Source organism: Eublepharis macularius, chromosome 16 (assembly GCF_028583425.1).
Source record: "Eublepharis macularius isolate TG4126 chromosome 16, MPM_Emac_v1.0, whole genome shotgun sequence".
Classification (NCBI taxonomy): Eukaryota; Metazoa; Chordata; class Lepidosauria; order Squamata; family Eublepharidae; genus Eublepharis; species Eublepharis macularius.
In genome coordinates this window covers 11,183,108-11,209,543 of record NC_072805.1, presented here as the reverse complement: position 1 = coordinate 11,209,543, position 26,436 = coordinate 11,183,108, and the positions used below count along the sequence as shown (strand labels likewise).

The window sequence follows — 26,436 nt, the reverse complement described above, 5'->3', positions numbered from 1 at the left end:
TGCTATCTGGGTTAGCATCTTCTATAGTAATTAGCATATGCCTTTCACACATGACAGCGATATAAAAATATGATTGGTTTTAGATCTAGCTGATTCTTTAGGTTTTCACTCATATGGCATGTGACAAGGTGATGCCATGTCTCAGGTGCAAGATCAACTGCATAAATCACTAGAAGGTGACAGGAAAGTTAGGTGAGCAGATCATCATTGGTCCATTCTAGCAATTAAAGAACCATTTACAGTCTACTACTGTCCCCTACATTGAATAGGTTGTCAAAGATAAAAGGAACATCTGTGGTTATACAACCTGTTGACAAACTGCATTGAAGTTCATGCACAGTTCACTAGAATACACCTGTATAACAAGGACATATTGAGATCTAATCTATATTCCCATTACACAGTGGCAGGAGGGCACCCCTGGATGGTGGACTCTGTTTCAGGAAAATAACGACATTTCTGCAGCAAAGAAAATGCTGCATGTATGAAGGTTAGGTTTGCCCACATACAGCAGGTGTACCCCCACTCTTGGCTTCAATCCTTCACCCTTGAGAAATAAAGGGGCATGAGAAAAAAATGGCTGGATAATGGCCTCTATTGTGGTGCTCTAGGAATTTCCTGATGTCTCTCTGGATTTTGCCATAGAGATGGAGAAAATTCATAGAGTGTCACCTGGAAGTGCCATCACATCCACCCCAAACTCCGCTTTCACCAGGCGCTACCCTCAAAAGCTCTTGGCATTTTCTGAGGCAGTGCTGGCACACCCAATAGGGACCCCCATTCCCCAGATTTTCAGGTTTAGTTCAGGTTCTCTAAAACTGTCCATGTGGACACAGCTGTTTCATGGAAATAACATCTGACCGCATGCAGTCTCACTGACTGGTAGCAATTCCATTGTGTGCATATAATAGATCCAAACATGCTTGAGTGAGTTGCAGGACTGTTAATACTTGATGCAGTGACACCGCACATACATGCCTCATGCAAGTGCATTCTCAGTGATGCTCCATGTTAGAAGATCCAGACTAGCTCCCAAGTCTTCTCTTGCCTTCAGATGTCCGATTTCTGCTTCAGCAGCACGGAATAGCAGTTATTTATTACCGTCATGGTGTGAGCTTTATAACGAGAATGCTTCCTAAAATAATTTTTATGTTCTTGAAAGCTGAAGTCCTTTTGCCCTTTTAAGAGATGAGCGTGAAATTCTTTTATTGATTCCAGTGCTCTGGCTTCAAGCAGGACCAAGTATGTTAACGGGCAGAGCTCCAAGTTCCTCTTTGAACTAGCACAGAATTGTGGAAATTGTTTTAAGACATGGGTGCATCTTCATAGCAGCGGGCACGATCCCTCTGCAGTGAAGGGCTTTTAAGCCCCACTGATTTCAGTAGGAGAGATTGAAGAATGTGCTTAATTCTCCTGTTGGAATCCCTGGGTCATGCTGAGCATTTCTCTGTGTCATAAATAATTTTGCATCCCCATAAGGTGTGTTTTTAATTTTTTTTTTATAACTGAGGACAGTGTCACTTTAGTTGGTACTTTTAAAGAAACTGCCCACTTTTTTAAAAAATGGACACTATTTTAACATTAGCGTGTTATTTTGAGTGGGAGGGAGGTGGCATGATATAGCTCGATCTTGTCAGATCTCAGAAACTAGGCAGGGTCGGTACTTGCATGGGCAACCATCAAGGAAGACTCTGGCCATTTTCACACTGCTTACCAGCCATGGAATATCGCGCCAAGCTCCTGGAACGACAGCATCTTCCTGGCGTGATTTCGCACGAGAACGGCAGTTCTCACGCAAAATCGCACCAAGAAGACGCTGTTGTTCCGGGACCTTGGCGTGATGTTCCGTGGCCGGTAAGCAGTGTGAAAACAACCTCTACAAAGGAAAGCAGTGGCAGACCACCTCTGCTTCTTGATAGGGGAATTTTTTAAAAATAGTACTCTGCTGCCAATTATAAATCCCCTATTACCACTTACTCAAATATATTCAAGACTCCTAATCACAGTGATACAAAGAAATATAAATTTCATTGTGTTTCAGATAAAACCCAGACACATATTGCCTCTCTCTGGCTCATATGTGTAAAGACCAGTTACATCAGAGAATCTTACGTACCCTCAGTGCTAATTGTTTATAGGATAATTGCTAATTATTTAGAGAATAAAAGATCAAAAAGGTTCATACAAACATCCCTTCAGAATTTCATTTCCCATGGATACATGGCACCCAACAGCCTGATTGACAGGACAGTCAGATCTCACTGTAATATAAACTCCTCAATGCTGAAGTCATACTTTTGTTATGGGTTCAAAATGCTTCTGGGAAGTAGCATATTCAAGGCTAAAATCTTAGTTACAGAATGAAAACAATGAAAAATGTTTACAGTTGAAAGGAATTTTCTCACCTCACTGTAAGACCGAGTTGACCTGCAATATAATCTCTAAAGAGAAAGAATCTGCCTACCGAGGCAAATTTGCCTCTTGTGTAGGTGTCCAGCTTAAATAATGCTCGCATAGGATTTTAGGAGAGGGGTCCTCAGAAAAATCCCTTAAGATTTCTCACTTGCCTTGAAAGCCCCTTGCTGGGGTCACCATAAGTTGATCGTGACTTGACAGCAAACACACACACGTGTCATTTTGCACAGCCTGGGGACAAATGGACGTTGCTGGATCAGTGCCATACGGTGACCTGCTTGCCGGGAGGATACACCTTTTTGGAAAGCCACCAAATCAATTGTGAGATGATGCCCAGGCCACTATGTCGCAACAACATGCCAGCTCTGAAAGTAAAAGAAACATGCGGCTGTCGCTGGGTGTGTCCATGTGAGTAGGCTTGGTTCCTTCACACATGAACTTTGTGCATTTCTTTCCTTCAGGTTCACTTTATAAGTTCGGATGGAGATTTGAACCCTGGCACCTTACAAAGTTGAACTTAACATTTAGAACATTAGTTGAATCATGATTTGCAACTGTTAAGGGAACAAGTAAGGAACAAGTAAGAAACAAGTAAGGAAAGCTGGAGAAGATCGTTGTCAGCCTACAGGAGGGAGCCATTAGCTAGGGATTCTTGGTTGTTGCCCAGTTCCAGCTACCTCCCTGGACAGAGCAGAGGAAAATAGCTGCTGAGAAGTTGCAAACTGGAGATGTGCAATAGATGGAGAAATCCAGAGCCCCCCTCTCTATGCGCATGTGTGCTTAACTGCACATTTCATGCTAGCGCAACAGAACAGAACTGCCAGGTTTGGGGAGAGGAAAATTAGCATCAGGAAGGGAGGATTTGTGGCAGGGAAGCTGCAGGAGTGGGCCGTTGCTTCTCTGCCCCAAACAGCCGCCCCTCAAGGCTGTTTTTGCTTTTGAAAAAGTCAACCAGGGCTGGCTTGCACATATTTTCCTGTAATGTGAAATTAGGCCCTTTGATTGTGACCCCCACGGTTTTCTTTGCCTGCAGACAGGGTGCCTTCAAAGTTCTTCAGAGGCACTGCTGGGCTTCCCCTCCCACATAATCCATAGCCTGCCTTTTCATCCTAAATTAGCGCAATTCCTGTTCCGTATAAATAGAGTTGGGTTCTGCCTTGCCTCAAAAAATGGGATTCAAGAATGGAAAAAGCCTGGGGTGCCCAAGAGCTGGAAAAAATATCCAACGCACTAAACAGCCATGTGTTTTCTCTGCTGCTTCCTTTTCCATAGATCAGGAACATTGACATGGCTCTTATGGTTGGCTTCTATAGTGCCATTTAGTTGATTTTCTTCACAAAGTTGTTCATTGAGAGTCATAGTGTAATGGATCCAGAGGAGTCAGCCGTGTTAGTCTGTAGTTGCAAAACAGTAAAGAGTCCTGAAGCACCTTTAAGACTAACCAACTTTATTGTAGCATAAGCTTTTGAGAACCACAGCTCTCTTTGTCAGATGCTCTAACGAAGAGAGCTGTGGTTCTCAAAAGCTTATGCTACAATAAAGTTGGTTAGTCTTAAAGGTGCTACTCTTTACTATACTGCAATGGTTAGAGTGTCAGACTAGGATTTGGGAAACCCAGGTTCAAATCTCCACTCTGCTGAAGAAGTTTGCTGGGTAACTGTGGGCCTGTCTCAGACTCCCAGGCTGTGACGATAAAATCGAGGGGAGGAAAATGATATAAGCTGCTTAGGGGTCCCCACTGGGTAGAAAGGCAGGGTATAAATTGTTAATTAATTAATTAATTGCCATTTTGTAGGCACGTGCATGGGAAGTTCGACAAGGCATATAGTCACATTCGACGGACTGGATTTTAAACTGACGGGCAACTGTTCCTATATACTATTTGAAGATAAAGAACATGATATCAAAGTGGTTCTTCACAATGGAGCCTGCAGTTCAACCCCCAAACTCAACTGTATGAAGTCCATTGAAGTAAGGCACAAGTCCACATCCGTGAAGCTCTCCAGCGACATGTCGGTAAGCCATTACACTGAAAAGAATATGGGGGGAGGAAAGGGAGGGTGTCACATAGAGATTACCAGCTTTTGGTTTTTAATTTAGTTGTTGCAACCATGAGTGATCATCAGGTGATGTACCTTGTATGAACACAGAGTACTGGTGGCCACATTATCAGCAACACGTGAATTTTCAAGTTCTTTAGTGTTTGAGGAACCTTGCTTTGTCCCTCCCTGAATCCTTCCAAAAATCTGAATTTGAATGATTCTTTCATGCTAGTAGGATATCCTACAATTGCTTTTTAACATTTTTTTTGGCATTAAGCTATTAGAACTTTCATCATTTAAAAGTATTATTTTATGGGAGCTGTTTTAAAAATCTATTTTTTTCTGAAGTATGATAAAAAAAAAGTATATCATCTTTTCCAGGGCTTTTTTTTCAGCTGGAACGCAGTGGAATGGAGTTCCGGAACCTCTTGGAAATGGTCACATGGCCGCGGCGCGGCGCGGGGGGCAATCTCAACTCCCCTCTGTCTAGAGATCAGGGGGCGGGGCCCCCGGCCATGTGACCATTTCTAAGAGGTTCCGGAACTCCATTCCACTGCGTTCCAGCTGAAAAAAAGCCCTGAACTTTCCCCCCTTTAATAAGGTATAACTGGGTTGACCTTAGTCTCTTGTTTAGGTTTCTTTGTTGGGGCATCTGCCTTTGGCACTGTGTATGGCCCTTTTAGATAACCAGTAAAGGTGTTTCTGAAATTCCCATTAACCTTCAGGACTATGTAAGTTCTCATTTAGTTGCAGACTGATGCTTCAGTGACATCTTAAATGTTCTGCTATCCCTGATTCTGCAACTAGCGTGCCCCAGAAACTAGCTGTGGGCTGACCAGGCTAGAATTTCTCCGTGGAACTTACCCACACTCTATAAAAGCATCGCTTTATTTCTGTGTATGGAGATTCGCTTGAGCTAGCCTCAGTAATAACTGTTGAGAGACCAAAATCCCAAGAGTCTACCCTTTGCAACATAATCTTCACTGAATGTTCACATTCCTGTTGTTTCAAAGTTTATATGCTATTGTTGTGTTTTTATTAACAGAACTGGTAAATCATACCCTTACTTTTTCAAATAGGTTACTGTGAATGGTGAATTGTCTATTCTTCCATATACCAATGACCATTTTGAAGTCAATGTTTATGGAGCTATAATGCATGAAATCAGATTCTCTCATCTGGGGCACATCATCTCCTTCACTCCAAGCAACAATGAGTTTACTTTCCAGCTTAGCCCAAAGAGTTTTGCTTTGCAAACCTATGGCCTTTGTGGTATGTTGCAAAATGTACATCTCAAGTTTTACTTTTAGCCAGCTGGCCCTCAGTTTGATTGTATCTTGTTCAGTGTTTATATTCCTGTTGTATACCAAGGTACTAGGTGTGAAACAAATGAGAGATTTCATGCTGGCTTCACAAGAGGCAGAATTTACAATACGAAAATTGTATTTTTGTTGCTGCTGTATGCGTTTAAAAACCCTAAAACGATAAAGAAGCAGCTTTAAGAAACAGACGCCCTCAGTGGCCGTTGTTAGGCAACCATTACAGTTTTGCCAGAATTCTAGGCTTAGTTTCTGTCAGTAAAAGGAAGGGGGGCGGGACAGGGCCCATTGCAGGGCTGTTTCGGCTTTTGAGGGAGAACTCATTGGAGCCAGGCCAGGCAGCAACCGCCAGGCAATTTGCTGCTTCCTGATCTGCATGACTCACTTAGGCCTGGTTGCTTGCTACTATTCAACAGCAGCCACCCTACAAAAGCCCGTTGTGTGTAGTGGTTAGAGTCTCAGAGTAGAACCTCTGTTCTACCATGGAAACTCACTGGGTGATTTTGGGCCAGTTGCATATTCTCAGCCTACTTTACCTCTCAGGTAAGGATGGATTGGCCGTTAAGGGCTTTGTCTGGCTGAGGTGTGGGAAGTGGTGCCTGGCCCTGTGGTCGGTGAGGAAAGTAGCACCCAGCTAATGGGTTAGGCAGGTTGCCCCTTCCCTCCCCCCTTCAGGAGGGTGAGGCAGGGCCAGGGGGCTTCCTCTTCCACTCTCCCTCCCTCCTTTGGGCTGGGGGAGAGGCCTCTCCCAGTGCTTTTTGCTTCCAGTCTGTAGTCCCTTCTCACAGGGTCGTTCTGAGGATAAAATGGAGAAAATGAGAATGATGTAAACGGGTCTGGCCCCACGTTGTGGAGAAACATGGGGCGTAAATGAAGTAAATAGATAATAAATACAGGTGAAAATGGGAGGGGGCAAGCCGAGGAAAGTTACGTTAGTTGTCAGACGGAAAGGAAAGAAAGAAGCAGAGAAGGTTGAGGATTGTCAGTAGGGAGGAAGAGGGAAAGAGGAAATAGTGTGGGGAGAGTGATGCAGGGGGGAAAGTACTTGCCGGTGCCCCATTGTGCAACTGGGCCTGGCCTAGGAGCTGGCACTGCACAACTGGGCTGTGGTTTTCTTGGATAGTGGCTTTCAGGGAGGGGAAAAAGGGAATGCTGAAGACAAGGAGGCAGATAACAGTAGGTTGGCTGGTGGGCGGGGAGGAGAGAAGGAAGCAGGAAAAGGTGAGAGGTTCTGGAGGATTTTAGGGAAGGGAAAGAGGAAATAGTGGGGGAGGGGGGAAATGAGATTCCCGCCCCGCCCCCCGCAAATCCTTGCAAGTTCCCACTTACATCATACTAATAGCTACGAAGTGAGATTTTTAATGGTTTGAAATATTAAGCGAGCATCTCACTTCACCCCCTCTTTCAGCTTAACTTTTGTGCCATCCTCTTAGGAATTCTTAAAGCCTAACTCTACATTCAGTTGTCTCATGTCCTTCCTAGGTCCACCGTGAGGACTTTTGAGCAGATGTACTGTGTGAGTTCTGTGCTTGAACTCAGTTCTCAGGCATGGGGAGGTACGATTTGGATAAGGACTGCAATTTGCACAGAGAAGGAGCTTAATCAGGGTTGCCAGCCCCCCTTACCTCAAAAGTGAAGGATGGGGAGATCGCTGGCAGCCAGGGGGGGCCTGATTTGGCTTCCTCATGCAGCCCCAATGATTTCACTTCCAGTTGAAAAACAGAAGTGACGTGGGTCTCAGCAAGGGCAAAATGATCGGGACTTGTGGTGGCATTTCACTATGTCCTCTGGTGGCTCCTGTTCTGCCTCCCACTCCTCCACCTCTCCCCCCACCTGCCAGCCAGGAGAGCAGGGCCAGGTGGAGAAAGGTGGGAGCGGGGGATAACCAACCATGGGAACTAGCATTCCTAGGTTTAATCCTCCCCTCACACACCATCTTCCCAACATGAAATGAGGTCAGGGAGCCAGGGCTTTTTTTCTGAGGAAAGAGGTGGTGGAACTCAGTGGGTTGCCCTCGGTGGAAAATGGTCACAGGGCTGGTGGCCCCGCCCCCCTGATCTCCAGACAGAGGGGAGTTTAGATTGCCCTCCACGCCGCTCAGTGGTGCGGAGGGCAATCTCAACTCCCCTCTGTCTGGAGATCAGCGGGTGGGGCCACCACCCATGTGACCATTTTCAAGAGGTTCCGGAACTCCATTCCACCGTTCCTACTGAAAAAAAGCCCTGCAGGGAGCCATTATTTGCCCCACTGGGAAAAATGATATGTGGCCCCCTTTACTTGTAAGTTTCCCCAATGGGACAGATATCAGCTCCTTGGGATAATTCCAGGTTGGGAAAGTAATGGCAAGTAGAAGAGGCTTTCAGTCCTTTCCCCCGGCGTGTATACACCTGGAAGTGGAGTTCTAAGCAGGGAATTCACCAGCAAATCTGATCAAAGGCTCTTGTTCTGGGTCTGGAAGGATGCAAGGAAAACACAATCAGGCCCTTCGTCTTAACGATTATGAAGTTTTAGTAGCTCTTTTTGTCCTTGCTGAGAGAGCCTGGCAGAGCAAAAAAAATGCTGCCACTAGTAACTTCTCAGCTTCTGGAAAGTTCAAGAAAATGTGGCAGAAATTATTTAATCTGCCTGTTGAAGAAAGAATTGACAGAATTTTTTTCTTAGACTTCCTAGTTTCATTCCTGGAATGAGACCGAGCTTTTAAGGCAATATGAACTTCAATCAATGGGAATAACTTTTTAAACTAAATTTATTCAAGGGCTATAATAAAGTAAACAAAAATGTAATAAAACCTTCTTGCTACGAGATGTTTTAATTCCCATCTAGAAATTGTTTCATAAAACATGCCAATATGGTCAAATGGAGAGTGTCTATAGAAGGCCAGGCAACATTTGTTTTGATGGGCTGGGAAACCAGTAGAACCAGAAGTAGTGATCTAGCAGCTATTTTATTTTATCTTATTTTATTTACTTCATTTATACTCCACCTTTCTCTCCAAAGTGGAACTAAAACAGCTAACATCTTTATCCTGTACTTTGTTTTATCCCCCGTTAATAGCATGTTTGGGAGGGATTAGTATGTTTCTATTTGCACCCAGTTTCACCTGAAGTGAAATTCAGTGGCTTGATGGTCTGCAGCACAAGTGGAAATGCACTAAATAAATGGTATCTTTCCTGACTCTCCTCTCCTACTGAAGTCCCTCGCTATTGTTTCCCCATGGGCCAGACGATGCCCAGGAATATGACAGCAATTGGGGGAGGGGGCTGCAGTAACAGGGGAGAATCAGAGAAAGTTGCCCTCTTCCGCCAGTGGAAGTGTCTAATGTGAGTGGAAAGACAGCTTAGAATCCAAGCCAATATAAATTAAAAGAGGCTCTGGATGGAAAAATAAAAAACAAGTTTGATGGCAACTTGAAGACTAAATCATTTTCTTTCAGCATGAGTTTTCATAAGTCAGAACTCACTTCTTCATATCCCTCTGGAATTTGTTCAGAAGAAACATACACAGGGATTTCAACAGGGAGTTACATAGTTTGAGTTAGACTTGTGCATTTCTTTTGTTATTAATTACAGTATTTAAAAAATGTGGTGCTTTGTAATTATAGTAATTCATATGACAGCAAAACAAATTCTGTATCTAAATAGCCTATAATGGGGGGAAAACCCACTATTTTCTTTCATTTTGTTTCAGCAACTTTCATTACCTGTCTCCTCTCTCTGCTGTGTTTTCCAAATAAGGGCATAAAGCTGCGTTCCTTAGCGGGAGGGAGAAAGAGAGCCCCTGGTTCTTCTTGATTGGTTGCAGACTGCAGCCACTAAGATTATATGTGTGTGAGAGGCAGTCCAATCCTGAAGCGTATGGGGTGGAATTTTAAAACAGATAAGAGTTGGTTTCCCATTCTGCAGAGTGCCTGTTTGTAAAGAATCAGCTCAGAGTCTCTCTGCAAGAGACTTCTCAATGTGTGTTTGTCAAGTGTAGCCTGGAAGCATAGTTCTAATTAATTCAAAATTTAAGCGCATTAATTCTAATTTAAAAAGACAGAGCCAGCAGAGATTGCTTCTCAGAGGGTTTGATAATTTCATTTTAGCCTCTGGGAAAGCTCTGTCAATTTCATTCTCCAGTCTAAAACTGTGTGGGATGGCAACCAGAGGGCAGCAAGGAATGGAAATGGGCTGGAGCTGCCATCCAGAGCCGGGCTTGGACTTGGAGAGGTTATATTGGGCTGAAGTTTCCCTTCCAGCATTTCACAGCCCCTTCATGCAGCTCCAGTGTCTAGCAAAGCCTTTGCCCTGCCTCCAGCTCTGCCTTTTTCAACTGCCCTTCCTGGCTAACATTGCATCTCCCAACACATGTTCTTCATGTGTCAGATGTCTCGTGTAAAGAGACTGTTAGAGAGAGTGGGGGAGAGAGAGAGATCATTTGCAAGTTTCCTTGTGCCAAATTACATAATATATTATTCCTTTCTTACTTTCTTAACTTTCTTCTTGAATAAAGTTTGGTCTGTTTTGTGTGTGCTGTTTGTGTTGTCTTCTTTCTGAAGCATTTTACTGTTTTTGGTATAGTGGTTAAGAGCACAGGAGTCTAATCTGGAGAGCCGGGTTTGATTCCCCACTCCTCCACTTGAAGCCAGCTGGGTGACCTTGGGCCAGTCACAGCTCTCTCAGAGCTCTCTCAGCCCCACCCACCTCACAGGGTGATTGTTGTGGGGTAATAATAACATACTTTGTAAACTACTCTGAGTGGGCATTAAGTTGTCCTGAAGGGCGGTATATAAATCGAATGTTGTTGTTGTTGTTGTTATTATTATTATTACTATTATTATTACTTGGGGTTTTCTCTCTCCTCTTCCTTCCCTTCCTTGCCTTGACTTCTGCCTTGCTTTCTCCAGCCACTTCTGGCTATTTGGAGTCTTATTTGCTTCATTAGTTCTTTATCAATGTGTGACTGGCTGTGTTGCTTGAGTGTGCCTGATCATGTACTGATTTTTAATTGTCCCCCCACTCCCAAAGCTGCTGTGGTCCTTTAGGAATTACAGACAGGATTTGTCTGTCTTGTGTCACTCTGTCTGTGTTGTATGCTTGGAACCAAAATACTTTAATATTGTTGATGTATTACAAGGTTCTCTTCTATCTTTCTCTCTTAGGGATTTGTGACCAAAACAGCAACAATGACTTCATATTGAAGGATGGTTCTGTTGCACCTGACAGCAGCACCTTTGTCCAAGAGTGGGCCGTGATGCAACCAGGGAAGACCTGTGAGGTCAACAGAGCTGACAGATGTGTCGAGCATGCTACTACCAAGTGCAGCATTTTGCTCTCTGCTCAGTTTTATGTATGCCACCACATCATTCCTCCAAATGCTTTCTATGCAGCCTGTGAAGAAAACAATTGCCATGGGGATGAAGTATGTGAGATCGTGTCCTCTTATGCCCACCTCTGCAGGACGCAAGGGATCTGTGTGGAATGGAGAACTCCAGAATTTTGCGGTAAGGATTCTGTTATTTAGAATAGACAATAGGGGTGTGCACTGAAAAAAGTTTCCGTTTCAGATCCAGGGGTTTATTTGCTGTTGTTGGTTTTTACTGGCTGGGGTGTTGCCTACTCAGATCTGATCTGGTTTTGTTGTCGTTATTGTTAACATGACTTTCAGCCCTGTTCTTTACAATGCAGGCTTTCAGGCTCTTTCTAATCTATAGAAGGGTGGCATCTGAGTTACTAATGTGAATCTGAAACACAAAAGGGTTTTTACCAGACAGAAATAGATTCCCTTTCTTAGAGGACTGTATGAGACGTGTTTCAGATAGCCCCATTTTTGCAAGACTGTGTTTTAAGAAATGGCACGCTACAAATGCTGTGTGTAGAATAATCTCAGAAAGCAGAGAACACTCTGCCTATCATGTCCTGGATTTAGTGGAAGAGCAAGCTCTCTCCAGCCACAGCATCCAAGGCACAGCATTTTAATAACCTTTCTGAATTCTTCAGATTCTCAGCTTGTGACATAGCAGCCCAAAGAGCTTCCCAATTTAACAGCCAGGACACATGTATCAACAATGGCATCCTCTTTTCTTTTTCTTATGAGCAGGTGCATGTCTTACGGGAGCCAGAAATAGCATTGCCAATTACAGGGATGTTGTGCAGAACGCATTAAGGACTCAATAGACAGAGTAGCTTCATTGCTGTAATGTAGCTAGCAATGAAAAACTTGCATAGATTTACAGAACCTAATTGTACGTATCTATGTAGGTTTTAGTTGTGGTTCTTGGGAAGTTATCTGTTTCCAAAGTGACAAGACTATTCAGCATTGAACTCCTATCCATCTTGAGCGACTGCGTTGTTGCTATCATTGTTACATCCCTGAAGGATAGTGAGAGAAAATCTTTGCTGAATAAGTATAGGTGCTTGTAGAGATGTCAGAGCCCGGAAAGGGGCGGAAAAAAAGAACCATTGCTGGTGGTAGGGGTTTTTCCTTATCCTGAGAACTGTTTTTCGATTTTTCCGGTGGGAAAATGGGCAAATTTGGAGGGAGCACTGAAAACATTATTACAAAGATTGAAATGCTTTCTAAGGTCTAATTCATTCAAATGTGTTGCATGAAGATTTTTATCTAAAATGATGTACAGCATTGGATAACGATGATTCTTGTGTATGCTGGAGACATATGCAACGTATATTCAAGGATACGTTTATTGTTTAAATGTGAATAATTTTGGCAACAGCTACTGTATAAATAATGCGTTTGGGGATAATATATTATTAAAGAGTTTAGTGTTTTTAGTGGTATAAATTTTTACTTGATGTCCAAATGTGTTTGTCAGACCTGTTGTTAGTGTGTGAGACTGTTTCTGTCCAAGTAATACACATCTTTGGTTGGCTATAAAATTTATTTTTTATTTTCAGTGTTTATTTTTTTTCCTGTCAGATAGAAAAAAATTGAGGTACGTGTGCTAAGGTAACATAAAGTGCAACTGCTCACCGCTTGCTCGCTGTCAAATACTGAGATTTGCCCTTTTTCTTGCAAAAAAACTAAGGCATTTAGACTTTTGCATTTTATAAATATGCCAGTTAGCAAATGCTCACTAAATTATACATGATGCATTTTCCATTGTTAAAGCAGCAAAATAATTTAGTTTGATTTATTGTGAATATTTATATCCTGCTTTTCTCCTTGAAAGAACCCAAAGTGACTTACGATAACAAATGAAAAACTCAATATGAATAAGCCGAAGAGACAGACAAAAAAATATATATCTTGGGTCTGCCAAGATTCAGGAGAAGGTTCCTCCAAAGTACTGGCTGTCAGCCATGGGATAAAAGCCAAAGGGCCAAGAATCTAAGGGCTTGTACTTCTGGGCACACCCAAACTTTATAGTTACCTGCATGGAGTGGAAGACAAACTTAGTCCAGGTGGAACTCAGCTACTGTAAGCGAAATCTTCCTCATCCTCCCCCAGGTTTAAATAAGTTTAGTTTTTATTAGAAAGCAAGTATTGCCTATATTTCAACTTACCCCCATTTTTTTCTCCTCCGTAAAAAACAGGTTAGTGGTGTCCCCCCCACCCCCTGCCCCTCGGCTTCATAATTTCTAGAAATTTTACATCTCTATGTAATTGGGAGGCGATGGTTGATTGCTTTCTCTCTTCATAAAACAATAGAATTAGAGCGTTCCTCTGGGTGTTTTGATGCTTGAGCTTTTGATTTGAACTGGAAACCTCATGAGCTGAGTAAGGGATTTACACTGCAGTCCTAAGCAGAAAGATGCAAGTCCATTGAAGTCAATAGACTGAAAAGAGTGTATCTCTGTTTTGGGTCGCACCCGACAGCTTATTCCTGGAGGTCTCCATAATAATTCCACAGCCAGCCTCCTATGGATATCATTCTACTATTCACTGCCATTGGATGTGGTACCTTGTACTACAACTGTTCTCCAAGTAGTAGGCACTGGCAGTATGCCAGTTTAGTCTTTCCCCTTGAACCAGCCTAACTTCTCTAGTGTATCTTGATCAGCCAGTGCTGGGGAAGCTCTGGGCCTCCAACATTTCTTAAGGTTTTGGTGAGGATGAGAACCTGTAAGAATGATAAGCTTTTGGATCTCTTCTCCATTGATCTGTCTAATATTTTTAAAGCTATCTATGATGGTGGCCATTAGCCCCATCTCTTGGTTGCAAATTCAACAAGTTAATTACATATTGAGTAAAAATCTACTTCTTTCCATTAATTAATTAATTTCAAATGTATATGTCTCTTCTCCAATGTGCCACGTGTGATAATTAAATCTGCCAATGCAAATAAAACTAAACCTATGAGAAAAAAAGAGTCTCTATTCAGTAGTCAACAAGGTAGTCAACAACATCAAACAGAGTTGCCAGCTCTAGGTTGGGAAATTTCTGTATATTTGGGGGATGGAGCCTAGAAAGTACGGGTTTGGGGAGGGGAGGGACCTCAGCAGGGTATCATACCATAGAGTCCACCTTCAAAGGCAGCCATTTTCTCCAGGGGAACTGATGTCTGTTGCCTGGAGATCAGTTGTAATTACAGGACATCTCTAGCCACCACCTGGAAGCTGATAACTGTAACATCAAACAATAGAAGAACAACCTAAAACCAAAATTATAACAAAGTAGAATGCATAGCATCCATGGAAGTTATTAAAATAGTCAGTTAAAAGGCGAATCTTAAGCTAACCAGTTTCATCAGTTGAGTTTTAGAAAACGTTCCCTCCACTGCATTAACAATTTTGTTTTCTGTGTAGTCTACTTCAGAAAGTAACAATTGTATATCTTTTTTGTTTACCTTGCATATGTTTGTTTTAGAGCAAACATTATAATGGCCATTTCCACACGTCTTACCTGCCTGTGGAACATGGCGCGAAAGACCCGGAAGATATCTCCCGGATAACAGCATCTTCCTGGCACAATTTCTCATGAGAAGACGCTGTCTTCCGGGTCTTTCACGCCATGTTCCGCAGGCAGGTAGGACGTGTGGAAATGGCCAATGTCTTGATTACTTTAAACTGGTTATTACCCATCGTGCATACCAGATTTATGGGGGACCGGTGATTTTAAAAATGTAAAGTTCCCCCTATTTCTCTACAAACGAATGTGTATTGCAGTGAAATAACCTGGGACCAAAAAGAGAATTGAGTTGTGTGGCTGAGTAATTTCTGAAGTCAACACAAAAGCAATGATCTGCCTGTCAGCATTTTGCCTCGTCAGTCCTTGAAGTAAAACAATCGGTCATAGACAGATGCTGCCTCTGTTTCGGAAAATCTTGTCATCTCTGAAAATGACCTCACTGTCTGAGGAAGGGGAGTGCCTTTTTAAACCTAAAAATAAAGTAATCCTTGGCTGGTCGGTAATCCCTAGAGATGGATGTGAACAAGGAATGAATGTGTGTGGCAAGAAATAGAAAGAGAACCATTTAGAGTCCTGGAACATGGCACAGCTCTTTAAGGTGGAAGAAAAAGAGGATCAGAAGGAGAAAATCAGCTCCAGAAATCTGTCATATGGTGTGCTATGCCCAATGCGCTTCCACAGCTGAAGTAATGGGAACTGGGGCAAATTGGAAGCATAAAATACCCCTGGAAACAGCCCTTCTCCCAGTGGCCCCAGGCCCACCCATGCCCCCAACATAGGGGCTAGGAAAGGAAGAAGAATGGTTGTTGTGGTGGCTTGGCTTGAGTCCATCTTCCACAACGCGGGAGAAATTGGGTCCTGCTAGATTTCAGAGACATCTTCCATGGGCTCCATCTGCCAGCTTCTCCCACTTGCCACACTCAGGGCAGAGGCTGGTCCCTCTTGCCCCACTTACTTCAGGGACCACTAGCTGATGGTGTCTCCTGCCCATCTTGGCTGGAGTGGCTTGGGGCAGTGTGGCTACAGGAGAAGGGGTGGTCCCCCAGGCCACCCCCCCACCCCACCCCCCGGATTTTTCCCCATGACATCAATTGTCAATCCACCACAAGTGGAAAAATAAGGTGATGGAATTTCATTTTTATTTTGCCCTGGAGGAAGTATGCATCTGGAATTGAGAATAGTACACATTATAACAGTTTTGTGATTCTTGAGCACCTCTTTTAGGTGTTTAGTTTAAAAATGTGTGACATGATGGGTTGGATGGATCCAGCCCAGCATTTCTGCAGGAAGATGTTCACTTGCAGCACATGGCTTTTGTGGACCCTAAGATCCTGTTCCCAGGGGAGGGCGGAACAGGAATTGAATTCCAGGGAATGCTCCAGGCTGCTGCAGGAGGGGAGAGCCATGAAAGTTGCACTCCATAGGCGAAGACCTTGTGCCTGTGGAAATGCTGCTCTGAATCCAACCTGATGACATAACAGTGGGCTCTCACTGCTCTTCTTCATGAGCTATGGCTTGCTGGCATGTGTCTTTCCTTAGATGCAGCTCCTTTTAAGAACATAACTATTGCCTTCCTGAATTAGATCAAACTTTTTAAACCTATCTAATCCAGTGTTGTAATTATTTAGACAGCACCATGAGTGTGCTTGGCAGTTTACAGAGGGAAGACCAGAGGGATGGAAAGGCAGGTCACTGCCCCAAAGAGTTTACAATTGAAATATTGACAGTGAGGGAGATCACAGATCGAGGGAAGGGAAAGACAAGAGGTGTAGGAGAGAACACAGTTACAAATGCTTCATGACAGAGGTGCAGATTTTCAGCAGGAATTAATGGATAGAGCTGTTTCAGAACACAATAGAATTTTAAGCAGCTCATCATAACAGAGTTGGAAAAGCAAAGGTCACATGAATCTTATTTTTAATTTTTATATTTTGTTCAAAGAAGAATCCTACTATATAAAAGGTAAGCCGTATTGATGATGACTCAATTTTTATCCTCGGGAAGGTGCATTGCCGACGACTCTGGCCTCGAGGCCACTGCGAAATGCCCGCATGCTGCCGGGAGGGGGCCTGCCAAATCAGTTTTCTAGAGCCCATTGTATTTTTTCACACAACGGGCTTGGTTGCTAGTATACACATAAGTGACCTCATAATAATAATGGTAATAATGGTTACTGAGTGATTATATAGTTCCCAGGTATATAATCTTCCTGGTACCGATACAATTCTAAACTGATCAGTTACAAAAATGATGCACAGTTGTGTACATCAATAAACATATGTCAATAGACAATGTTTCCCTACAAAAATCATAAAAAGGTTTCTGACGTTTTGAAGAATAAGCCCAATGAGCTTTTCTGTCCCTTAGCCTAGCTAATTCAGTCAGTTCTGATAATCCTTTTAACTCCCACACCTTGTTTATCCAGAATCTTACATTTAGATATTTTGTACTCTTCTAGCTCTCTGCAACTAATGTTCTTGCATCAGGAAAGAAATCTGGTACCATTCATCTATGAGCGTTAGGAATATGTTCTAATAAAAGTCCCAACAAAAAATATCTTGAATGGTTTGGGATTTCATATCCAGTTATTCAAATAAATTCATCAAGTATCTTTTCTCAACATTGTTGCACTAGTGGGCATTGCCAAAACATATGTTTGAAGTCCATTTTTTGACTCACATTTCCAACATATGTGCTTATTGGTATGGTAAATTCTATTTAATCTGTTTTTATCAAAGCACAAATCTTACAGTTGTTGTCCATCCCATTCCTGTTTGTCTTCAACATCTGATATTAGGAGGTTTGTTGCCTCTAAACATGGTGTCATAGCTCAAGTTGTGAGTTCTGGCTCATCTTCTATGTACAGTGTCCACATTTCCACTTCACTCTTGAATATTTGGTGAAGGTCATGCCTAGCATAAGCAAGGATGATATGCGGTGATTATGCTTGTGCTGAGGTCAGTAAATGTTTTAATTTCAATTTAATAAATGAGAGGTCAGGCTCAACATCTGCAAAGCCAACCTATTGGCAGGAATCTTGACAAAGATGTCTCTGTGATATATTTTTTTTCCAGTTGCAGATGCTACAAGGGTAACAGCCACATTAGAGTTGCCTTTGTAATAGCATTTCCAATACAAACAAGGACATTTAAGTGTACAAGAAGCCAGTCAAAGGCCCTATCTTTGAATCATTCCAGCATAGTATATCAAGGGATGGATGGTTAAGATAGTCTCAGTAGCCGTGTGCCAGAAGGGAAAGATGAAAAGAGGAAGGAGGACAGAGAGAATGTGTCCAATAACTTCTGAGTTGTTGCAGTATTGCTGCAGTTTGCCAAGTTAATTTGAAATACACCAGAGACACCCAACTGGTTTGAGCAAGAACAAATACATACATACATACATACATACATACATACATACATACATACATACATACATACATACATACATACATACATACATGCACAAGTTTACATATATAAACTTTAGTTTTCATTTTCTTAACAGTGACTATAACATTTTCTTAAAATCAACTATAACATTGGTAATAGCTTTTTCGTTCTCTTAAGGGTACATTATTAGTGTCCGTTTTCATTTATGCATGTCTGGTTTGGTCTTTGTAACGTTTCAAAGGTTGGTCAGATTTCGGATAAGTCGTTTGATGTTTATGATTTCAGTCTTTTTGGTGGATCTTCAAAGGACAAGGTGTTGTGATATATTGTTATAACTCAATCTGTTTGTTAGTTTGAGAAAGTTTTGGTAGATGGGCCATTGTGTCTTCATAAGCAGTGTTTGTTTATTAATCTACTAGTTTTATAAAATGAATGTTTGATATAATTGGTTTTCTGGTTGTACATCATTTGCAGTAATATATTCGAAGAACAGAAGTCATTTTTTTGAAAATTCTGTTGTCTTAGGGTAGATTTCAGTTTGAATAAGACCTGTGATTTTTTCAATTGTGAAGTGGTTCCAAATAGTGTACCAGTTTGTTAATATGGGTGTTTTTTGTGATTTCCATTTCGAGGCTATTGTTGTTTTGACAGCTACTAAGAGGGTTCTTATAAGGTCCTGTTTGATTTGTGGAAATTCTGTGTTGTGCCATTTGTCTAGAAAAATTATTTCTGGTTTCAGTGGGGTATTATAATCTGTCATTTGTGTTATTTGTGTCTAGAACAAATATTTGTCATTTGCCAGAATATCCAGTTTTACCACTCATAGGTTGACTGGAGATTTTAAAAATTTGAATTTGCATTTTGCATATAAAATTTGACCTAAAAACCCAAATTTCTTAGCATCTTTTTTTGCTTAGCAGAGATTAAGTCTGAAATCTTACAAGTGATCAGCTGATTGTGTCAAATCTGTCATGTGTTTTCAGATACAAAATACCATTGCATTTCAACTATCAAATAATTTCAAATGGCAAATACGGAACCTGTTATCATAGGGTGTTAAATACAGATTGCTACATATATAATATCCAGATTTGACTCTTCCTGTGATATCAGGATTCAGTATGTGTCATTTGAAGGAGTTTGATATTTAATATTCAAGTGTTCAGAGAAAATTCAACATCAGCATTCGCTAAGAAGTTTGGGAGCTAACTCGTTTCAGTTTTGATTTGGAGGAGTCCTTGGGCACAATTCCAGAAGTCTGAGAACAATCTGTATTCCGTGAGCTAATTGCTGGATTGGTCTATTCTAGTCTTTTCCAAATTTAGGTTCTGCCAAAGTCATCTTGAGATGGATCTTGTCCTGTATACTTTATAGAACTTGATGGCCTTATACAAAATCACTAGATAAATCTATTGAATATAATGGTCACGGTAATTAAGAGCTATCTGTGTTCAGAGGTAATATCTATTTTTGAGGTCAAATCTATATGTAAACTTAGGTTACCATTCCCCTTTTGTTTTATATCCCAAAGGAACGTAGCTCCATACTTAGCATTATGAAGACCCTTACAGACTGGCAAGCAAGTTCTGTGTTTTTGCATTGCTTTAGTTGCTGTATACTGATTTCCAAAATAACTGGAAGACTTTTAAAAACTTAAAGCATGTGATGAACTTTACTTGAGACATCTTGTGAAATCCTTGATAATGTATTTGGTCTGCAAGGACATATATTTTCTTTTACTGCCACTTCAAATTCAATTCATTCAGTCATACTTGAAGGGGAACTTCATGTTTAATTTCCATTGTTTCACAAATACTTTTAAAGTATTTGTATTTGTTACAGTCCTCGGTGCTTTTTAAACCATTTATTTTAGAAAAACAAAATGCAGAGGATAATTGAAGCTGGCTTGCCAAATGGGGTCCGGGCTAATACCAGACCCCAGGGAGCGGTGGGGGGAATTACTTAATGTAGTAAAGGGTGTCATCACACCAACCCCTCACATTTCCGGGCGCCACTCCTGTGTGCCGCTGCATCACTGCAGGAGGCCGCCTGTGTACCCAGGGTGGCTGGCTACTTCCGCACCCTTGCAGTGGTGTACAGCCTCAGGAGGCTGGTTGGGCACCCAGGCTGGCTGGCCTGTCCCTCCTGGATGATGCCACTCAGCTGTAGGAGGCTAGCTGGGGGCCTGGCCTGGCAGGCCATTTTCCCTGCCCAGCGGCAGTGCTGCACAGCCGCAGGAGGCTGGGCGCCAAGCTGGGTAACCAGTGTTTGAGGGATGTCTGGTGTTTGGGGAATGTTTTTCCTGGACAGTCCCCTCAAATACCGGACTGCCTGGACCAAAACCAGACACCTGACAAACCTAGCTGCGACAGTGTAGCTCATTTCGAATCACATGAGATCAATAAGAGAAACACCATACTCCTTACCAGTTCATGAAATATCCTGAAGGCTCACCCATCCAACCCTTTTCTAATGCAGCGATATGAAATTCCTCAAATATAGCATGAAATACATCCCAAATGATGCACCTTAAAGCCTGAGGTTTGCAAAGAAACTTGAAGTAGTGACAAACCATTTCCATTACTGTAATCTCGTCGGGCCTGGCTACCTGATGATTCATTCAGGGGTAAAAGCCTGACATTAGCAGGGCCGTGAAGGATTATGACAGCAGGACGGAGGTTTATTGGCAGTCAAAATTAACTTTTCTCTCTTGTAAACAGGGGCAACTTTCCAGGACTACCATTAGCAGGAGGTTCAGGGAACTTCGTAGGGTGACCCACAAGGCTAGCAAAGCTGAGCTGCAGTCAGGCATGGCGGTGCAATTAGCGCTGCTGCATTAAACACTAATACCCTCTTGGAAGATATTTGCAAGACAGTAATTTAATCTTTACTACTGGCCTTGATGAGACATTATAAAATCAAATAATTTGTGTCCACAAATGCTGCCTTGATTTCATCCCCTGCATGCACCCTACCTGGATATGGTGCAGCTGTCCATACTGAAAAGGGAAGATAAGTTGGATTTATCATGAAATTCCTTTGCTTTAAAGGTCTTCAGTATGGTTGCCAAGTGCCTGCTCAGGGTGGGAGTATTCCCACTCCTGCCCTCCATTTCCCACCGACATGGGAGGGGGGGGAGGGAATGGAAAGTCTGGAACAGCATAAAAAAACCATAGAGTTTCGGAGAATCCTGGCATGTCCCCCATTGTGACATCACTTCCTGTTACGGAGCCAAAATTGACATTGCAGTGTTGTAAGACTCTATTCTGCTGAGTTTCTGCCACACATACACACCCCAGTGGCAACCCTAGTCATTAGATTTGTTGGAGTTTTGAAAACGTAGAGCAGGCATTACCATAAAATGGCTGCCGCATGAGGCAGTCATAAAATGGCTGCCATGGGGCTTGTGGTCAGTTACAAAATATAAGGAGGTTCCAAGCCAACCATCATCCTATGATGGAGACAGCTGTTTCTGAATGGGTTGTCCCTGCAAACACAAGGGTGATGCCACCTGGTTTCTTTTGAAGCACCTCCTGTGCTAATGAGGTGGTGGAGAGCCAGGGTTGGCTCTTTGCTTTAGAAAGAAATGCTTTGGAGAAAAAGGAAATGGATGTTAGGGAGTACATGTGGTCACCCATGGACACCAGTTTGGGGGCAACAAAGCAAACAGACCCACTTGGGAGTGGACTGGGAAATCACAATGGACTTGAGGGAATGAGGTTTGCATATATGGGTTCCAACTTTTCCTCCTCTTTGGTCTGCCTGTTGGTTGGCCTGTTCTTTTTACCTTTGCAGCACCCTCACAGTTGGTTCCTAGGTGCGTTGCTGCTTCCAAAATTTGAGAAGGACGTGTCTGCACAAGGGGAATACGTGTCCAGGTTTGGCCAAACTTTCAAAGTCAGAGGACGAATGATCCCTTTCCTGTCTGTAGTTCAGCTACTAAGCAGCAAAGTATTTAATGATAAGTCCAAATTAGGCAGGTGTTCTAATTCTTTAATACTTTAAAAGTGAATATATTAACATCCCATATGGATATTAATAACTAGCTAATAATTATTAGGAAAAAATTAAAATGTAGTCGTTAACAAAAATAACATCAGAACAACATGTACATGTTAGTAACAGTTTCTGTTATTAGGACAATGAACCCTAAATAACATAAATTGTGAAAGTACAAAAAAAGAAAAAGTCATAGTTACATCAAAACAGCTATTAATAAAACAGCTACAATTTGTTAACAATCATGCAACTATTCATAAATATTTTTCAAATATCAAACATAGCACCTCTATAGCTAATCTACTATTTAGCCATTTCAAGACACAGGGCAGGTTTTCTTCCATTACTTCTGTCCCAACCCAGAAAGAATTTAGTTAGTTATATGTATCTCCCATATTGTACAATTTCCCATCTTTGAAAGTCAAAATACACTTGATGTTTTTGCCAAGTTAAAAAGGACCAGTTTTCCAATTCCCAGTTCTTAACTGGAGGTTTCACTTTCCTTTTCAAGAATTCAGGTGCTGTAATCAAATAAGAGAGAAATTATACCACTCATTGGGGCTTTCTATACAGAAGCACAAAATAGTGGTCCTGCTGTGAGCAGCGGAGGGAAGGGTATGGATGGCTTCCCATAGACCCATCCCTGCACTGTTTGCCATTGCCCACACACCCCACCCCATCCTCTTGCAATTAGGGGTGTTGGCACAGAAAAACCAAGGCCCACTTCTGGTGGGCAACCTCCTTCCCAACTGAGCCACAGAGAGCTGTGCCATGGTGTCCATTTATAACTGTTCCCCTAAACCCCGCTAAGGGGCTGAAAGGAGGTGGAGAAAAACAAAACGTAACATTGCCATTTTGAAGCTAAAGGTTTGGCTCCTCCCACTTCCCTGAGTTGTCTGAAGCTGTCCTGCAGCCATCATAGCAATTTCTCCTTTAAGGCCATTTCCATACATCCTAATAAGAGCGCACCACTCACCGAATGCTGGCGGCTTTTTCGCGGGATTTCTGATGTCTCTGTTTGCAAAACAGATGCAGGCGGTTTTCGCAGCGCCACAAAAACAGAAGCAAAACGGCCTGCATCTGTTTTGCAAATGGAGACTTCAGAAATCCTGCAAAAAAGCCACCAGCATTTGGTGAGTGTGGTGCTCTTTTTAGGACGTGGGGAAATGGCCTAAGTCTCGGCAAACAAGGTTTTTCCTTTGACTCATGTTATATCTCCATCAATTCATGATCCATTTGCTATTGTTTCAATAAATATAATAAAATGTTTCTAAGAAAGAGCATTCCTTATGATCCAGAGGAGTTAGCCATGTTAGTCTGTACTCACAAAATAGTAAAGAGTCCAGTAGCACCTTTAAGACTAACCAACTTTATTGTCATATAAGCTTTCGAGAACTACAGTTCTCTTCATCAGATACATGGAGGGTATGAAGAAACTTTAATACCCTCCATGCATCTGGTGAAGAGAACTGTGGTTCTCAAAAGCTTATACTATAATAAAGTTGGTTAGTCTTAAAGGCAGGGCCATATTAACCCATGGCCAGGACCCTAGGCTTTCAGGTATTTCAGGCCCCCTCTGGCACTTCAATCTTTCACCCCACTACAGCTGACAGCCTGACCCTGGTACGGTAGGTACTAGACCACAGTACATAGTCCTATATTCAAGTGTTTTGACTGGTCCCAACAGCCGGTGGGAACGTTCAAGCACACGGTCCCAACTTTCATTACTCTTGTCTGAATATTGGAATAGAGACATGGACAAAAAAGGAACCCGTAAGCAATATTGTGTTAAAGTAATGTGTGTGTGTGTGTGTGTATAGTATACTTATGAGAGTATATATAGGGATAAATATATATGTACACATATTGCTACAGCGCAGAGTGCAAAATACCTTTAACCCTTGGAGCCCTAGGGCACAGGTAACAGTGGCTCAGCAAAAAAAAAAATGATGGGCCCCTAGTCCCTGCGGGGCCCGTAGGCTTCAGCCTAGTCAGCCTTATGGATAATACAGCTCTGCTTAAAGGTGCTACTGGACTCTTTTACTATTTTATTTCTTATGAGTGCCTCATTCCAGGCCTGTTTCTTTGGAAAGCTTCATATTAAATGTATTTAATTTTAGCATCTTTACAACCGGTCATAATCCAGCTATGAAGTGCTTCCATATACCAATTTGTTTTTAAAAAGATGTGCTAGGAATTTCTTTCCCACTCGATCAAATGCCTTCTTGGCTTGCACACTGCATGTTGTTTTTGGCCTTATGGTAATATCCCAAATTCTCTCTGATATATAATTTTCCCCTTCAATAATAAACAGTAGATATTATTAATACATTCATATTTGTAAATTAATTACCACTTCCAAATCAGTTTTTTCCTACAATGGTAAGTTTATAATTCAAGTGCATAATGGATTTTCAGGTATTTTATGCCCTAAAGCTTTCATGTGCATACATGTGCACACACACACACACAGATCTGCTGTGAAATGAAGCAGAACTGTAGAATGTGATCTTATTGATGTGGCGTTGACCCATTTTCCACTTCTCTATCATATCAAACTCAACAGCTATGCTGAGTTCTTTGAATGCGTGTCTGGGTGCTGTTATAGGCAGATGAGGGCCAAAAAATGGAAGATCAGCAAGACAAGGGTGTTAGTATTTAGAAGGTCTGGAGATCTGATTTTCTGTATGTATTTGTGTATTGTCTGTCTTGGAAGGAGGTCACTTAGGGTTGCCAGCCTTTGGGTGGGGCCGGATGTTCTTCTGGAATGACAACTGAGCTCCAACGATCCATTCTCTTGGAGGAAATGGCAGCTTTGGGGGATGGGCTCTGTGGCATAGCATCCTGGCTGAGCAACCTCCCTCTCCAAACTCCACCCTCCCCAGGCACAGCCCCCAAATCTCCAGGAAGTTTCCAAGCTGGAGTTGGCAACCTTGGAGTTACTATCTCCGTGAAAAGGCAGATACGCAATTGGAGCTTCTCTGTGTGACTGACTTCCCCTTGACAGTGTACATGTTAGGGGTGGGAATCGGTGACATCCAAACTAAATTTCACAAGGGCAGAACGGGACATTCCTGGCTCTCCACTCCCACTGATCGTCAGAAAATGCTGCTCCTGGGGGACACTGAGGAATGACATGAGGGAGGTCTGCAGCAGGCATGGAGGAAATTGCCAATTTAGTTTGGCTCCAAACCAGTAGTTATGAATGGAGAGCATGCTTTTGACCTTCTCTTCTGAACGGGCACTAGCTGTTGTCATCCTTTCCTTTCCTGCGATTTCTTGTTGAATATCCCCCAGATCTGAAATGGCATCCTGCCATTTCCCAGCATTGTAAGAAATGGGTTGGAATTTGTTTAGACCCCTTTCTTACCCTGGGCTAAGTGTTCAAGGTAGGCTGTGGGTGGTGCGTTTTCTCCCCTTCTGTTCCTCTGAATTGTTTTGGATTTCAGATTCCTCCTGAACAAAATCTTTTAATTTTTTGGTTGCTTTCCTAAATGTTTTCAGTAGCCGATTTTCTTTTGTCTTCTGTTCCTAACAGCTATGAACTGTCCAGCCTCTTTGATGTACAACTCTTGCCAAACAGGCTGCACAAAGCACTGTGAGAACAATACCAAGACAGAAATCTGCCTGGACTATCCTGCCGAAGGCTGCTTCTGTCCCCAGGGACAAGTGACCCTGGAGGGCACCTGCGTGGATGAAGAGGTCTGCACTCAGTGCGTCAGTGACGATGGGACTCGCCACCAGGTAGTTCTCTAGTGACTCCCTAGTCTTCTGTGCCAGTAAATCAAAAGCTAACCAAGGGGGGAGGGTTGCCATCTCTGGGTTGGGAATTTCTGGAGATTTGGACTTAGACCCTTGGGAAGATTGCGGGTTGAGGAAGGGAGGGACCTCAGCAGGATATGATGCTATAGAGTTCACCCTCCAAAGCAGCCGTTTTCTCCGGGGGTCTGATCTCTGTAATCAGGAGATAGATCAGTTCTTCTGGGAGATGTCCAGGTCCCACCTGGAGGTTGGCAACCCTACTAGCATGCTGCAGGAGAGTAATTATGTTAGTAAAAGCAACTGTGAACCCAAAGGGTCAACTCACAGATGAGGCTGCCTGTTCCCCCTCTCTAGGATTTGCTCCTCCGTTTGCTTTATGGACTGGTAATTCTGACACATACCTGCACCAGGAGCAATTGAAGCGATCAGTCACTCTTGGTGGAAAGAGACAATAGCATTATTGGCCCTGGGACTGCATGTTGCATTTCCTTATGAATCGTAACTGTGCCTTGCCTCCTTTCAAGCAGAATGCGTTCCTAGAAAAATATTTGATATCAGTACATTAAAGTTTTTCCCAGTGGGACAAATAACAACTCACTGGGGCTATTTTAGATTGTGATAACAGCCCAGAGGGAGAAGTTTAAACTCGCCTACCCTTGT

The 26,436-nt window shown here is 42.5% G+C and overlaps 1 protein-coding gene across 1 annotated transcript in view; it reads left to right on the top strand.

Moving 5' to 3' along the window:
- VWF (von Willebrand factor) overlaps positions 1-26,436 on the top strand; it is a 214,944-nt gene that overhangs the window by 139,589 nt on the left and 48,919 nt on the right. The window contains exons 34-38 of the mRNA XM_055000628.1: positions 2,646-2,823; positions 4,211-4,431; positions 5,537-5,729; positions 10,917-11,258; positions 25,553-25,758. Coding sequence (XP_054856603.1) covers positions 2,646-2,823; positions 4,211-4,431; positions 5,537-5,729; positions 10,917-11,258; positions 25,553-25,758 — 1,140 coding nt within the window. The remainder of the gene's footprint in view (positions 1-2,645; positions 2,824-4,210; positions 4,432-5,536; positions 5,730-10,916; positions 11,259-25,552; positions 25,759-26,436) is intronic.